Source organism: Colobus angolensis, unplaced genomic scaffold, assembly GCF_000951035.1.
Source record: "Colobus angolensis palliatus isolate OR3802 unplaced genomic scaffold, Cang.pa_1.0 Scaffold244, whole genome shotgun sequence".
Taxonomy (NCBI): Eukaryota; Metazoa; Chordata; class Mammalia; order Primates; family Cercopithecidae; genus Colobus; species Colobus angolensis.
In genome coordinates, this window is record NW_012115644.1 from 507,088 (window position 1) to 525,366 (window position 18,279).

Consider the following 18,279-nt stretch of genomic DNA (forward strand, 5'->3'; position numbering starts at 1 on the left):
AATGGCAATCATTAAAAAGTCAGGAAACAACAGGTGCTGGAGAGGATGTGGAGAAATAGGAACACTTTTACACTGTTGGTGGGATTGTAAACTAGTTCAACCATTATGGAAAACAGTATGGCGATTCCTCAAGGATCTAGAACTAAAAGTACCATATAACCCAGCCATCCCATTACTGGGTATACACCCAAAGGATTATAAATCATGCTGTTATAAAGACACATGCACACGTATGTTCATTGCGGCACTATTCACAATAGCAAAGACTTGGAATCAACCCAAATGTCCATCTGTGACAGACTGGATTAAGAAAATGTGGCACATATACACCATGGAATACTATGCAGCCATAAAAAAGGATGAGTTTGTGTCCTTTGTAGGGACATGGATGCAGCTGGAAATCATCATTCTCAGCAAACTATTGCAAGAACAGAAAACCAAACACCACATGTTCTCACTCATAGGTGGGAACTGAACAATGAGATCACTTGGACTCAGGAAGGGGAACATCACACATCAGGGCCTATTATGGGGAGGGGGGAGGGGGGAGGGATTGCATTGGGAGTTATACTTGACGTAAATGATGAGTATAATTTTATTTTCAAAAAACATTTCTAGGAATATCATAAAGAAATTCATATTTGCATCACACTTTCACCAAAATGCATTTGTTTGAGAAATAAAATTGTAGCATATGATTAAAAGAATGATAATAGGGAAACACTCAAACTGCATGACTAACCTAAAAATATAATTAATTCATTCAATAGTTCATTTGACACACATTTACTAAATGGAAATTTTTATACTTACAATTTTAGGAGCCAGAATAAATTACAGTATGTATGTCAAAAACGTTAATTAGAGAAGATGATAAACAATTCCTTCCTTAATTCTATAGTTGTAGGCAAACAATTACAAGCCTGAAGGGGGGAAAAATGTCTTACTACTAGAGGGTTACAATGTAAGATAGGGATTTGGAGGAAGAAAATATAATTTTTGCTTTGGTTGAGAAGAAGAGTATGAAGGGAAACTGTAAGATGTATTACTTGAAGAAGAAGTGTTGTACATTGTGCTGAAGATTGGAGATAACAGCGTTAGACAAAAAGACAGTTCAGTTTTTATGGTGTATTTCAAAATTTTGGCATTCGCTCTCCTCAACTCAATGTATATTAGGAATAATGAAAACTAACTGCACAATTTAGGCACACTGGAAATAATGAAAGAGAGAGTAATATTAAGAGAAGCAGTAGTAGTAATTAGAGTTATTTAATTAGAGAGTTAGATTGAAGTCAGATCCTATGCTAATAAGATGCCTTTTCCTCGGCGGGGTGGGGAAAGGAAATGGAGAACCTCTAAGTGTTTTTGAACACAGAATGGACTGATCTTCAAAAATATTAATATCGCAGAAAAAGTGGGGGGACTGAAGTATCGCTAAAGCCAAGAAGACCAGTTAGAACATTACAATGCAATAGTCAAGCTGTTTGTTAGTGAAGATTTAAACTAAAGAATGTATAGGACAGAGATATGTGAGAACTATTGCCAAGGTTGTATTAACAACACTTGGCAATTAGTCAAATATAAGGTACAAGAGAGACAGAAAGCAAAAGTCTGTTGCAAGATAACAAGCCTAAATGTAGATCATCTTTTGGTATTATTTTCCTTCTTTGAACAAAACATGTAAAACAAGAAGAGAAATATAGATCAGTTATATAAATCTCTAATTCACATGACTTCACTATCATAATTTCAAATGCATTTTGAAACTAGGGTCCTTAAAAGTAAAAAGATATGAAAGCTTCAACACCCATCATCAGTTTATATTATAAAATAAGAGTATCTAATATCTATTTCTGATTACTACAACCTGTAGCTTATTATTCAACTCTGGACCACATTCCAGAATGTGTCCAAATTCTTTTGAGTATCTCATTCAGTGAGTAGGCAATGTTTTACCAGGGGAAAATAAAACTTACTAATTTGAGTAAGTCAGATCATGTTTTCCATCAGGCTAGCAAACAGCTGCAGACATAGTCTGCTTCCCATCAAAATCTTCATGTATAACCTCTGCAATACTAATGGTATTCTGGTAAATTTTCAAAACCATAACCCTAAAAATGTGACGAACTACATTTTGTTAAAGGAATATGGCTCTACTGCCCACCCTGCATTCACTTGCGAATTTAACACAATGTGGAAACTCTACTACAAGTATCAAAACTCTGCTGAATATCTGTCCATGAGCTACATTTGCTGATACTTTAATAGGTTAAGCAAAAGTATATGCTCTGAATAATTCTAACGCAAAAGAGAAATACTTTCCACACAGCACCTAGACTTAAAAGAAAAACAATTTCCTCATGCCTGCTTTGATAGCAGTGATAAAGGTATATTTGTTTTTTAAATATTCTCTGGAAAGCATTTCAAAGAGGAGTTGAGATCTAAATTTCTCCACTTCTTAGTCTCTTGAATCTGGCTTTAGGGTAGTATTAGGTAGATAAACAGGCACTAAATGTGAGATGACCTCAAACAAATCTAAATGCTATTCTTTTTTCTTGAAACCTAATCACTACAGGAGTTTAATTTTATAATTCTATGTTTTCAAAAAATAATTGTGATCATTTAACTTGAACTGAAGAGAAATGTTGGCAAGATTGAACTCTGGCACAGATAACATAAAAGTCACTGGAAAGACAGCAGCTGTCTCAGAATTAATTCCTTATGTTAAAGCCTGAATGGATTCTAAAGAAAATGTTGAACATTTTTCTCCTTTAAACCAGGCTAGCCAACTAGCCACACAAATAACATTACTCTATAAAATACTAACCTGCTAACACCTCATAACACAAACTTATATTCTGCTTTTGTAATATAAATTCTCAAAAGAGTTTTACGGCCATTAATACTAAGAAAGAATGCTTGATTTTCTAGTGACATCTGGAGCTTCAAGACAGGCTTAAGTTGTAGTAGCAAATTACTACTATGACATTTTAGTACAATATTGTTTAGTTCAATATTAAATCAGTCATGAAAAAAAGTCAGCAAATTGACACAGACTCTTCTCTAAGTTCCTAGTTTTCATTCCCCTAATCCCTGTTCCACCAAAGATTTAAAATTTTTACCAAATATTTAAAATTTTCTTCAAAATATATATCAAGTAAGATATATGCCTTGAATGATGCTTATGTTTAGAAAATCAACTGCAAATTATGAACAGACAACTAGCAGCTTATGGTTTTGCAACAGTCATAGACAGAGGAATAAGTAAAAATCACAAATGTCAAATTGCAACCCCATCTAAATAGGTTTCCTGTTTACATCAGCCCTTCTTGCAGGTGCAGGTGCTTACTTTTGGTAGTAAAGGAAAGAACTAATTTATAAACCTTAAGAACATCTTCTCACTTTCATAAACAGGTCACAGAATTAATTAAAATTGCAGCACAGCAACTCTACACATATACCTGCACTGTTACTGGAGACTAATGTAATCCAAATATCTGCAAAAGTCAAATAGTTCTCAGCAGAACTAATTTAGATGGATGGACCTGATAACAACTTGGAACTGAACCTAAAAGAATCATTCCTACTAAAAGGCAGTAAGTATTGAATGTTATATTCCAAAATGTACAAAGAAAATACTGACTTTTAGTCTATTACCAGAATAATTTAAAAATAGTGCTTTATTTACACAAATGCTTAAATACATCTCACTGGAAAAAATGGAAAGACCTATTAAGGCTACTACATGTTCTATTTAAAATAAATATAGAAAATGTAAACGGCATAAAAGATCATATAAATTTTGCATTTAATCCTACTCGTGTTCACATACATCCTCAAAGAATGTGCTTCCATCTATAGTATTTTATCCTCATGAAGACAAATGCAAAAGCATTGAAGAAACTACTGATGTTCATTGCTACAAGATTTGCCATCTTTCAAAGAAAGATAAAAAATGGTAAGCACAGAAATGCAGAACTTTTCATGAGCTAATGATTTAATCACACTGGCAAAGCAATATTGATTGTATCCTTATATAATACAATTCAGAGTTCAAAAACATTTTTAAAAAGGTTGGGGGGTGGTGGCTCATGCCTGTGCCTGTAATCCCAACACCTGGGAGGCTAAGGCAAGAGGATCACTTGGGTTCGAGACCAGCCTAGGCAACATAATGAAACCCCTGTCTATACAAAAAATAAAAAAACAGCCAGGTATGGTGATGCACACCTGTGATCCCAGCTACTAGGGTGGTTGAGGTGGAAGGATCACTTGAGTCCAGGAGGTCAGTAAGCACTGATTGCACTACTGCACTCCAGCAGCCTGGGTGACAGAGCAAGAACCTGTCTCAAAAAAAAAAAAGGTGGGGTGGGGGGGTGGAATGGAGTTGAGGTAAAACAATGAAAATGGAAATTTATCTTTTGAATCACCAACTTCTTTCGCCTCAGTTCCTTTACCAAGTAAAAGAAGGACCATATACAGGCAGAGGGGGAAATGTGGAGATAAGAGACTACCATCCTAATGACCAGAGGACTGCTCTCGTTGTGGTTTATGGGGTCCTCTGGAACTTTGGGGTATTCCAGAACTTTTGGGAGCACAATACCATGGATAACATCAATTTTCAGGATGCATAGCAATTCTGATCATAGCTATGTCCACAAAGACCCTATTTGACCTGTGGGACTTCTGGATATTCCCTTAATACTCTACCCCCTATTCTTAGTGTATACTCCTTCCTTTTTTCTACCCCAAATACTGTAAACAAATATAAATAATTTTAAGAACTCTAGCTATTTTTCAGTTAGCATTAACATTGATTTAGCATGTCACTCCTGTTTTGTAGGAGTGTTTTCTCAAAAGTACTTGTATGGTCTCTAAGACATTTGTGGTAGCCAGCCTCCATGATGGCCCCCAATGAGCCATGACTCATGAAATTCACATGTGCATTCTTGAGTAATCCTCTCCAACACAGAAAACAGTTAATGGCTGACCTGTGTAAACTAATAGGATATTGCATTGCAGGAATAACAGTGTGTGTTTGTTAACACTAGGTCACCAAAGGAACTGTAGCTTCCACCTTGTTTTCTTTCCTTAGATTGTTCACTCTGAGAGAAGCCAACTACCATGCTTTGAGCGTATCAAGAGGCCTGTGGAAAGGCCCTCAATGTAGAAAAGAATTAAGCCTCTTGTCAACAACTAGCACCTTCTTTATAAGTAAACCATCTTAGAAACAGATCACCCAACTCCAGTAAAGCTTTTATAACAAACGACTGTAGGTCCAGCTGTTATCTTGACTGAAACCTTGTGAGACCTTGAGTTAGAACCATCTAGTTATGTTATTCCTATGTTCTAACCCAAAAAAATTATATGAGATAATAAATTTTTACTGTTGTTTTAAGCTACAAACTGTTGAGGTAACTTGTTAAGCAATAACTAATTCATACTATTTCTTCTAAAAACCAAAAAATACAAAAAAGTCAGTGGCTCAGACATCTTCATTAACAACACAATACTGTTTTTCTATGAGGGACTGAGAACTCAAGCCAAGTGAATAACTCAACAACCTTTAAAAAAAAAATTAAGGTCTGTAATCCCAGAACTTTGGGAGGCCAAGGGGGGAGGATTGCCTGAGCTCAGGAGTTCGCAACCAGCCTGGGCAACACAGTGAAACCCCATCTGTACTAAAATACAAAAAATTAGCCAGGTGTGGCGGTTTATGTCTGTAGTCCCAGCTACTCAGTGGGCTGAGGCAGGAGAATCGCTTGAACCTGGGAGGCGGAGCTTGCAGTGAGCTGAGATCGCACCACCACACTCCAGCCAGGGCAACAAAGCAAGTCTGTCTCAAAAAAAAAAAAAAAATTTAAATTAAATTAACATATAATTTACATAGGTAAAATGCATACATTTTCAGTACATATTTCATTTACTTATGACACACATACACCATATAAGTAACATCTGATCAAGATATAAAAATTTTCGTCCCCTTAAAAAGTTCCCTCAAGGCCATTTTGAATCAGTTCTTGAATTACCCCTTACTCTCTAACAGAATAAAGCACTGTTTTTCTATCACTATAGAAAATACTGATAATATTATATGTCTGGCTTCTTTAGCTCAGCATAATATTTATAAGGTTAATCCACATGTTGTATGTACCAGTAGCTCTTTCTTTTTCATTGTTGATTAACATACAGGTTGAGCATCCCTAATCTAAAAATCTGCAATCCAAAATGTTCCAAAATCCAACACTTTTTGAGTAACAATGTGACACCACAAGTGGAAAATTCCACACATAATTATTTAGTGCAAACTTTGCTTCATGCACAAAATTATTTAAAATGATACCTAAAATTACACTCAGGCTATGTGTATAAGCTATCATTTAAACATAAATGAAGTTCATGTTTACACTTCAGTCCCATCTACAACATAGCTCACTATGTAAATGCAAATACTCCAAAATCTGGGGAAAACAAATCCCAAATCCGAAACACTTCTGGTCCCAAATATTATGGATAAAGAATTCTCAACCTGTACCATGTTTATGCATTCTCCTGTCGATGGACATTTGAGTTCTACCCAATTTAGAGCTATAATGAAGAATGTTTCTGGGAACATTCTTATGCAAATCTTTTTGCATAGGTGGACATGTATTTTTCTGTTCTCTTGGATAAACACCTAGACAGAGCTGGGACTAGAGTGAGGCAAATAAAGTACTATAGTACAAAACTTAAGGAGGTCTTATACCTAGGACTGGAATTACTGGATCATAAAATAGATGTTTCTATAATAATTTAACTTTTTTTATAGCACTGAAGTTTTAAATGTAGACTTGCCATAGGTTCTTCTGTCAAGAAATCTACCATTTAAATAAAGAGCAATAGTAGGCTAATATTAGTCTACTAAAATATAACAAATTATATTTATAAAGACAATTGATCAGCCAGGCACGGTGGCTCACGCCTGTAATACCTGCACTTTGGGAGGCTGAGGCAGGCGGATCATGAAGTCAGGAGTTTGAGACCAGCCTGGCTAATATAGTGAAACTTCGTCTCTACTAAAAATGCAAAAATTACCCGGGCATGATGGGGCACACCTGTAGTCCTTGCTGCTCGGGAGGCCGAGGCAGAAGAATCACTTGAACCCGGGAGGCGGAGGTTGCAGTGAGCTGAGATTGTGCCACTGCACACCAGCCTGGGTGACAGAGCAAGACTCTGTCTCAAAAAAAAAAAGAAAGAAAGAAAGAAAGAAAGAAAAAAAAAGACAATTGATCGATGTATTATCAGATATGATGCATACTAAATAAAACATTAAGTTGAGAATAACTTGTTCCACAATGATCTCTTGATCAGTAAAACTCCTTATTCTACAGATAAGGAAAATGACTAAGAGACTTGTCCAAGGTTGCCTAACTAGTAAGGGCATATTGCATCATACACATTGCATTGTAAATGCATATTTTCATCTTACATGTTGCATTGTAAATCTTTACACAAATTTAACCCAGCCTCAACTAAAATATTTTTTCTTACCTAAAGTTGTGGGCATAATTGGTTTTCAATTTTAACATCAACTACCTTTAAAGAAAATTGCTTTTTAGAAGCAGGGACCTGAAGTTAAAGTGTAAATCTGAACTAGTGAGCAAGGAATTATTTATTTATTTATTTATTTATTTATTTATTTATTTATTTATTTAGAGATGGAGTTTCATTCTGTTGCCCAGACTGGAGTGCAGTGGTGCGATCTCGGCTCACTGAAAGCTCCGCCTCCCAGGTTCACGCCATTCTCCTGCCTCAGCCTCCTGAGTAGCTGGGACTACAGGCGCCAGCCACCACACCTGGCTAATTTTTTGTATTTTTAGTAGAGACGAGGTTTCACCGTGTTAGTCAGGATAGTCTCGATCTCCTGACCTCATGATCCACTAGCCTTGGCCTCCCAAAGTGCTGAGATCACAGGTGTGAGCCAGCGCATTTGGCCAAGGGCATGTACTTTAATGAGGTTGATAATTTTAATCATATCCTGCAAAACATTATTAAATTCAGGTGACATTTTTCAGCTGGCCGGCATTTCTCTATGGATGACACAGTGCATAGACTCACATTCAGAAGCAACCTTTTTGACCTGTGAAGTGAAACCAGAAAGCCGTCCAGTCATGGCAGCCACTATGTCTGTGCATATACTGACGTAAAGTGACCAATTCAGTTTTTCTGATATTTAATCATTCAAAGACTTGAATAGTTCTGCAGCTGTGGTGTTTGTTGACAACAAAAGTGCATGTAACATATCCTCATGCATATCCTCCTGAAAATATATTGCACAAAAGCAAGCATTGTTGCATTGTTGTCAACATAGGTCAACTCATCAACCTGGATTGTGTACCATGGTGACTCATTAAATCTAGCAATTGTGGCTCAGTATCCTCTGTTATTTCATCAGTTTGTCTAGTTATGGTGCTAGTTGAAAGAGGAACACATGCTACCTTCTGAACAGCATCCTCTCCTAAAAGTTCATGACAGATGTCCTTAGCAGCAGGCAGTATCAAATCTTCACCGATAGTAAAGGGCTTCTTAGCTATGTAGTTAGTCGCTAAGAATGATGCCCTTAGTGTCAACACATTTGATGAAGTGGTGGCTTTCAATAATTACTTCTGTTCTTTATGTTCATGTTTTTTTCTTTTGAAAAACTCCAAAGACTTGTCTTTTAATACAGGCTGCTTGGTCTCCATGTGGTAAAGCAGTTTTGAAGGTTTTATGGCTTCATTGGATAGCTGGTCACCACATATACAAAGCAGACTTGGAGAATGTGAATCACCTGTTGCAATGAACCTACAATTTAAGTAGGACTGTTGGTATTTTCTTTTAAATGAAGCTTCTTTTTGTTGGCAGTCTTAGAGTCTTCTGCTGCCTCATCATTGAGTCTTTCCCCCTTTTTAAAGAAGGTCTCCAGTGATGTTTGGTTTTTACTCATTGTGACTAGGGGTTAGCTTGTAGGCTTATCAAAACTGTGACTGAGACAAGTGTGCAGTGCAGGAAGGTGTGGATAGAAGTGGTAAATAAAATAATGGGCAGGCCATGTGCAGACTGAAATAAATGTTGCATTTTGACTTAAAGCCTGCCGCCAGATGCAGCTGTACAACTGAAGTACATCAACTCACTTGCCACTCTAAAGCCTGCCACCAGATACAGCTTAATTATCACTTGCTTCTCACCGTCAGGGTTTTGATGAGCCTGCAAGTAATTGATTTATTATGGTCTCTGTGCAATCAAACCTCTCTATTAATGTTTATCTGTATTTGCAGCCACTCCCCAGCACTAGCTTCACTGCCTCTGCTCCACCTTAGATGATCAGGCATTAGATTCTCATAAGGAGCCCACAACCCTGATCATTCACATGCATGGTTCACAGTAGGGTTCGTGCTCCTATGAGTATCAGTGCTGCTGCTGATCTGACAGGAGGCAGAGAGCTCAGGTGGTAATGCAGCGATGGGGAGCAACTGTAAACACAGATGGAGCTTTGCTGGCTTGCCTGCTGCTCACCTCTTGCTGTGTAGTCCTAGGTACAGGGCCTAGGACTAGTCTGTAGTCTGGGGGGTGGGAACCCCTGATGTACACTATAGCCTTACATTCTTCTTTAGAAAAGCCTAATCTGACTATAGGTAAGAATAACTTTTATATGTATTTAGAAATAATTTAACCTTATTTAGTAAATATGTTTTTATAGTTATAATTTTTATAATGTCACCAATCTTTGATTTTTATTTAAAAGAATATATTATTCCGGCTGGGTGCGGTGGCTCATGCCTGTAATCCCAGCACTCTGGGAGGCCGAGGCGGGTGGATCACGAGGTCAGGAGATCGAGACCATCCTGGCGAACATGGTGAAACCCCGTCTCTACTAAAAATACAAAAAATTAGCCAGACGTGGTGGCGGGTGCCTGTAGTCCCAGCTATTCGGGCGACAGAGCAAGACTCTGTCTCAAAAAAAAAAAAAAAAAGTACATGCCCTTAACTCACACCTGTTCACACAGCTCTGTAAGGAGATGGACACAGAGTACACACGTCTTCTTTTAAACACAGAAGTGGATGGCTTTCTAAAGGTGAATCGCTGGCCAGAGTTTTGAGTTATGAGAGTTGCTCCAGAGATTTCTTTTAGAAAAATAGTCACCACTGGCAGCACATTTCAGTGACACAGAATGGGTCACAAAGCTTGCCTCCTTGTGTGATATATTCAACCTGCTCAACAAGCTCAATCTGTCACTTCAGGAGAGAACTGTGTACAAGTCCGCAGATAAAGTGGCTGCATTCAAAGCTAAACTGGAATTATGGGGGTAGTGAGTGAACACTGGGATTTCTGACATGTTTCAAACATTAGCAAAGATTTTGAAAGAGGTTGAGCCAGGGCCTTCTTTCTCCCAACTGGTGCAGGATCACTTATCTCAGCTTTCAAAAGAGTTTAAACATTACTTCCCAACCACAAAGGACCCTTGAACTGGGAAGGAATAGATCCGCAACCCATTTGTGAATAAGCCAGGTGAATTGACTTCATCTGTGCTAGAAGACGATCAACTAGACAATATCAAATCTCCATACATTCTAGATTAAAATCAAGACAGAATATCCCGAGACTGGCACAAAAGTACTGAAAAGCCTGCTTCCATTTCCAACATCCTATCTTTGTGAACCAGGGTTTTCTGCAGTGACAGCAAACCAAAACGAGATTACAGAGCAGACTGAACATAAACAACAGACTTTGGGTGTCACTGTCTCCCATCATGCCCAGATAGAACCTTCTAGTTGCAGAAAAGCAAGCTCAGGGCTCCCACTGACTCTACATTATGGTGAGTTGTATAATTAGTTCATTATATACTACAATATAATAAAAATAGTAATAAAGTACACAATAAATGTAATGCACTTGAATCATCCTGAAATCATCCCTCCACCCTCCATCCATGGAAAACCTGTCTTTCACAAAACCGGTCCCTGGTGCCAAAAAGGATGGGGAATGCTGGTATATACATGGTATCTGCATTTTTCATTCCAGAGGCCACCAAAAACCCAATCATTTAAAAGAGCAATAACAGCACTTTTATTCAATTTATTTGTCTTGCTTCTATCAAACTGCTACCAATTATTAAGATAAATGTTTTTCTTTCCTTGAAAAAGATTTTTCATCTAGAATATTGTGGTAATGGAAAACTATTAACCAATCAGAGTAACAATATTTTTCAAAACTAGGACGGATAATTATAATTCTATAAACACTCATGGCAAGATGAGTGTTTTTTTGGTTTTTTTTGGTTTAATACAATGTGAATTATACATTAAAAAAATTTTTTGATAATTTTAAGGTCACTTCAGTCAAATCTGTGAAGAAGTTAATAGTATATTTGTAATAAAAGTTTAGACCACATATTCCTTGCCAAGAGAGTAAATTTATTGAGTCTTTGCAATAATTGCATTTAAACTGTATCATTAAATTCTATCCAAGCTATGATTAGTATTTCTCCCTACTCTTCAATGTGACCTTTACTTAACACAGTTCACTGTGTGCCTAGGAATACAAGTATCCTATTTGAAGTTACCAGGTGTTCCTTTCAGGAAAATAATCCTTTTTTTTTTTTTTTGAGATGGAGTCTCACTCTGTTGCCCAGGCTGGAGTGCAGTGGTGCATCTCAGCTCACCACAACCTCCGCCCCCCTGGTTCAAGCAATTCTCCTGCCTCAGCATGCCAGGTAGCTGGGACTACAGGCATGCACCACCATGCCCAGTGCAGTGGCTCATGCTTGGAATCCCAGTACTTTGGGAGGCTGAAGTGGGTGGATCATAAGGTCAGGGGTTTGAGACCAGCCTGGCCAAAACAGTGAAGCTCCTCTCTACTAAAAATACAGGAAAATAATCTTAATCTCAGCTACTGAAATGCTTAGTACTAAGAAGGTTTCAAATTTTCATATATCCCCTTTTGAAGAATTTTTTTGAAATATTTCAGAGAATGCCTACCTCACAAAAGATGAACACTGGACTATGTTAACATTGAATTCCTATGTAATCTGTAAATTAAATTTTCTCAAATGAAAATTTGCACCTACTTTTATCATTAAGTAACAAAAAAACCAAAACCCTGCAGTTTAAACAAAATGCCTTTTTGTTTGCCAAGTTCTGCTTTTCATTTAATTGTTCTGATACTCTACAGTACCTCACAGGTTTCCTTTCTCGAAGCAAGTCTTCCAGACTACGTTCACAATGTTCAGCCACGACCACTAGTCGTTCTGAGTAAAACAAAGCAAACCCATGTTATATTTTATCAATCAGACATGTTAAAAACAAAATAATATTCTCTACTGATGATATTAACATGTAACACCCATAACAATATTTTAAAAGAGCTTTTCAAACTCTATATTAACTACATTATTACCAAGTATATAGGATAATAAACATCTAATAAAACAATAACTATTTTTTTATCTTGTATTTTTCTTCCGCTAGAGTTTTTCTTATGTCCATCAGGAAAAACAGGCGGAAAGACTGTCCTTGGGGAAAAAATAACTCACCCTTCTTCTGACACAGATTGGAAGAAAGAAGTAAAAGATTAGATTAATATATAAAGAATTTTGAAAGAAGGGGAAAGTAAGGAGCTAGGTACAGATTGCGTGACACTCTGGTTTTAAACACAGATCTTTGAAATTGCATTCAGAAACTTGAAAAAAAGTAGAAATGATCCGAATCATAACTACAGAGAAAGAAAATCAACCTAGAATTATTGTTAACCCTTGAACAACGCAGGGGTTTCTTAAAGGTGCCAACTCCCTACACAGTCAAAAATCACCTATAACTTTTGACTCTCCCAAAACTTAACTACTAATTGCCTACTCTTGACTGGAAGCCTTATTGATAACACACAAACAGAAAAGTATCTACATTATTTTATGTATCCATGACACATCTTTTTATTTTTTTTCTATATTTCTAGGCTACATGGTTCATCAATGAGTTTTTTCAAATTGTCAAAAATGTCCAAAGAATTTTCCAATATAAATTCATTGGAAAAAAATCTGCATATTTAAGTGGATGTGTGCATCCAAACCCATGTTGTTCAAGGGTCAACTGCAGTTTGTAACATCATAGGGTCTGCTGAGATTAAATAATATAAAACAGTGGTAGACATGATCAACATTATGATGTCATTTTTATTTTCCCACAGATCAACTGATCAAGATGGCACAGTTCTAAGGGCCAGTCCATACTTTTTTTTGCCTCATCCATTATCCCAAGTCAGTAACATGATGTTTGACAATGAATCTAAGAGGAACAAAAGAAAAGTACAACTGGGTTTCCAAGCTTTTGGGGATTTGACAAGCTTATTTGAGGAGTTTGGTTCAAAAGAAGTTGGAGTGTTGTCAGTATCTATGCAAAATGGATTCTAAGTAAAATAAGGAAGAAGTTTAACACAAAACACAATGACAAACTGAGACTAGATAAAGTAAAGGTGCAATGAAACTAGGAATAATGATAACTGTAAAATGAAAGTTTGGTGAAAGTGAAAAAGTAGCCAAGGTAGAAAAAAGAGACAGAAGAAGATGGGAAAGAGGGAGTTCAGAGTAGGAAATCCAGTATATAAAATAGTTCAGTAATGACTGGATTAAGGCATGGTCTTGAATAGGGGAAGGAGAGATGGACAATTGTGTTCAGGCAGGCATGTCAAGTGTCGGAGCAAAGTATTATCTTGGATCATATCTAAGTTTACTCTGTCTAGCAAAATGGGATTATACAGAATGATCTGAAACACAAAAATTAAAAATGCTATATATGAATATTATCATTTTTTGATAAAAGATTTCAATCGTAGAGGAATAGAAATAAAATGAAATAGCAAATGATGAAGCTAGAGAGGGAGGTGAACAGGAATATTTAACAGGAATTTAAAGAAAATTAAATTTAAAAGAACATTTAATGAGAAAAAAAGAAAAAGAAAAAGGAAAGGAAACCATGAAATAAGAGGTCAAGTTATTTACTTGAAAAGAGTATGCAAAAGTAAGCTCCAAGCAATTTAGTACAATGGTAAAATTCCAGAAGAAAAAAGCTGTCAACCGTATCAGAAAACCAAAACAAGAAACTGCATTCCTTTGCTTTTCATCTTACCATGTTTTGTTCATTTTCCTTACATTTATCTGGCTCCCTCCCCTCAGTATCCTCTGTAAATCTTTACCTCTTCTACCCAAACTGAAATGCTACCAGTTTCTCCACCTTTGATTCAGGGTCTTTTTCCTGTTTTCTCATCTATTCCCAAGGCTGAAAAACTCTGATATTTTATTGCAAGCCCAAAACTCTCTTCTGAACTGCAGGCTTTTATAGCCCATATTACAGATTTTTAATATAAAAGTCACCTGAAACTCAAGAGAACCAAAACTCAACTTATAATTTACTGTTAAAGTCTGTCCCCTTTAATACTATTTCAGTCAATGATACCACTATCCAGTCAACTGCTCTAGCTAGAAACTAAACAGTAATCTCCCCTTCTCAAATCCAAACAGAGTGCTGCTATTTTTATCTCTCAAATATTTCTAGAATCTATATAGTTTGCTCCATCTGCCACAATCTGGGCCCAGCCAGCATCATCTCATTAGAGAACTACAACAATCTTTTAACTGATCTTCTCACATTAATTCCTATTTCTTTCCAACATATTTTCACACTAAAGCCCAAGTGATAAAATCATAAGAAGTCTGAATATGGAACTCCCTCTCTAGCTTCATCTATGTTATTTTATCTTAGTTTACCAACTTCCATCACACTGATCTTCCTTCTGGCTTCCCGCCTTAGGGCACTTACACATGGGTTCTTACTGCCTCAAATGATCTGTCTCACATAGTGGTTAAGAGTATAGACTATTTTGTCTGGGATCAAATACCAGTTTTACTACTAATTAACTATGTGACCTCAGGGAAATTTTCTAACCTCTCTATGCCAGTTTTTTTTCTGTAAGATGAAGAGAAGAATAGCCACCTACCTCACAGGGTTGCTGTGAGGTTGAAAAGAGTTAATATATAATAAAAGCCTAGAATAGTGTCTGGCACATAACAAGCACTAGCTAATTGTTAGTTTTTATTATTATCCATTATTAAGGGCTCAGTAAAATGTGACTTCCTCAAGGGACACTTTTCTGGACCTCCCAACATCAATTTGCTCTCCTACAACATACTCTATTCCACATTTTAATTTTCTTTCGTAGCACTTGTTTCAACTCTAATAATTTGTATGCATTTTTATTTTGGTCCAGCCAGTATCATCAATAACTCCAACTTATTCATGGTTTTACTTTCTGTAGTTTCCAAAAATTTTAAATGGAATATTCTAGAAATAAACAATTTCTAAGTTTTAAATTGCATGCCATTCTGAGTAGCATAATGAAATCACTCACCAGCAATTAATATATGCCAAAAAGAAGACGTGGCCGGGTGTGGTGGCTCAAGCTTGTAATCCTAGCACTTTGGAAGGCCGAAGTGGGCGGATCACGAGGTCAGGAAACCACCCTAGCTAACATGGTGAAATCTCATCTCTACTAAAAATACAAAAAAAAAAAAAAAAAAAAAATTAGCCAGGCGTGGTGGCAGGCGCCTGTAGTCCCAGCTACAGGCTGAGGCAGGAGAATGGCATGAACCTGGGAGGCGGAGCTTGCAGTGAGCCAAGATCACGCCACTGCACTCCAGCCTGGGCAACACAGTTGTACTCCGTCTTAAAAACAACAACAACAAAAAGACGACGTAAAGTGTTTCCTTCAAGTGAAAAGGTGAAAGTTCTCAACTTGATAAGGAAAGAAAAAAAAAATCAGTTGTTAAGATATATAGTAAGAAATTTTCTATTCGTGAAATTTAAGAAAAAAGAAAATCATGCTAGTTTTGTTCTCAAGCCTCAAACTACAAAATTATGACCACAGTGCAAGACAGGTGCCTATCTAAGATGGTAAAGGCATTAAATTTCTGGGTAGAAGACATACACAGAAACATGTTATGACTGATGAGAATGAGATTCTGTACAATCCTGTTTCAGACATCCAATGGGAGTGACAGGAGAATTCTTGGAACATATCCCCTGAGGAAAAGGGGGAACTACTGTGATATCTTTTTTCCTATCAGATAATATATTTTGTGATGGCAGGAATGAGGTGGGTCTCATCACAGGTGCCTTGCAGTGCATCAGTAGTTGCACACAGGTGCATCACAGTAGTACATCACAGGTGCCTAGTGCACACAGGCATACTGCATCACATGTGTGTAGAATGTCACCTACAACATATAGGCATGTAATATAATGATAACTGTTAAATGAATTAGCTTCAGCAAAGGCATGACGTGGCCATTAGAAATGAAGAATCCCATATGACCACAGTCACTAAACAGAGCTCTGTCCTGTGTAGAAAATTACATGCCCATATTATAAACTCAGTATAACTCAGTAGCACTGACTTTCATGTAAAACAAAAATAAAATAATTTATTAAAATGTGCATATTCCATAAATTAACCATTTTAAATTGGATATTCATAATTCTCTATATCTATAAGAGATTCCAAAGTATCTGGCACAACTAAAAATTTTCAGGCTTTTGGAAACCCCTTTAAAATATCATAAACAAGTGTTTGCCAAAGCTTCAAGATTCTATGGAACTATTAAGCATAGTTTTAATACTGCAGAGCCATAATCCTCGGCAGGACATCAAAGTTTCTCCCAGAGATAATGTAGTGTATACCAAAACAATATTTCCAGTATGAACCATGTTTTTTAAAGAAATCTTTAGAGAGTCTTCATTCTAAAATCTCTGGACCACTGTTTAAAAATAACATGTTATAAAAACAATAGAATTTCACTGAGTAAAGCATTTGGGAAACATAATGTGCCAAATATAAATCATCAATGTAGTAGCATTATTTATATAAAAAAAAATGTGATGCTAAGATGAACTTTAAAGAGTAGAATATACAATAATTGCGAAATAGTCTTTCTTCTAACAAAGATTTGAGGAACCCCAAGTATGATGTAGTGTCTCTAGCCCAAATTGTGTGTTTTAAGTTTGACAGGGTTTGGCTGTGTTCCCACCCAGATCTCATCTTGAATTCTCATGTGTTGTGGGAGGGACCCAGTGGGAGGTAACTGAATCACAGGGCCAGGTCTTTGCCTGTTCTTGTGATAATTAATAAGTCTCATGAGCTCTGATGGTTCTATAAGGGGGAGTTTCCTTGCACAAGCTCTCTTCTTTCAGCCTGCTGCTATCCATGTAAGACGTGAATTGCTCCTTCTCGCCTTCCACCATGACTGTGAGGCCTCACCAGCCACATGGAACTGTAAATCCATTAAAGGTTTTTCTTGTATAAATTGCCCAGTCTCGGGTATATCTTTATCAGCAGCATGAAAACAGGCTAATACAAAGTTAACAGTAAGAAATTGAAGAGAACACACATTTAAGCAAGAATAAAGGAGTTGAATAAGGGGTAGGGAAAGTAAAATAAAGTTTTTAAAAGTAGCGTTTTTTTTTTTTTAATTTAGAGAAAGAGGTGAATCATGAATCCCTTAAAATAATATAAACGGTTGTTATAATATATTCACTGCATCACTTTCGTTATTCACAGTAAAAATCGAGACTAGCTCATCACCTTTAAAATATGATATTTCAGTAAGTGTTTATACAGTTCAAAACCAACAAAGAGAAATACTATGCTTAAAGAATAGTATTGGTACCAGAACACTGCAATGGTCAGTTTTATGAGTCAACTTGGTGAGACTATAGGATCCAGTCATTCAATCAAATACTAATCTGGATGTTGCTGTGAAATTATTTTGCAAATGAATAAAGTCTATAATCAGTTTACTTGAAGGGAAATTATCCTAGATAATCTGGATAATCCTGATTCAATCTGTTTAATAGCCTTTAAGAGCAGAACTGAAAGCCAGGTACACTGGCTCACACCCATAATCCCAGCTACAGGAGAGGCTGAGACAGGAGTATCACTTCAAACCAGGAGTTCAAGACCAGCTTGGGCAATATAGTGAGACTCCTGTCTCTGAAAAATAAATAAATAAAAAATAAATAACTATGAGCAGTACTGAAGCTTCCCTGAAGAAGAATAAATTCCACTTGTGGATGACAGCTTCAGCTTCTGCCCAAGAGTTCGCTTGTCCTTCTTGATGACCTTCCTCATGAATTTCAAACTTGCCTAGCAGCCCCCACAATCATGCACACCAATTCTCAGCAATATTTTTAATATACTTATATAACGTATATTAT

General features: G+C 36.6%; 1 protein-coding gene across 4 annotated transcripts in view; it reads right to left on the bottom strand.

Moving 5' to 3' along the window:
• The window catches only part of TBCK (TBC1 domain containing kinase), a 248,808-nt gene that overhangs the window by 217,778 nt on the left and 12,751 nt on the right, over positions 1-18,279 (bottom strand). For all 4 annotated transcript variants that reach the window (XM_011945712.1, XM_011945713.1, XM_011945715.1 and 1 more), the window contains exon 3: positions 12,194-12,266. In XM_011945712.1, coding sequence (XP_011801102.1) covers positions 12,194-12,266 — 73 coding nt within the window. The remainder of the gene's footprint in view (positions 1-12,193; positions 12,267-18,279) is intronic.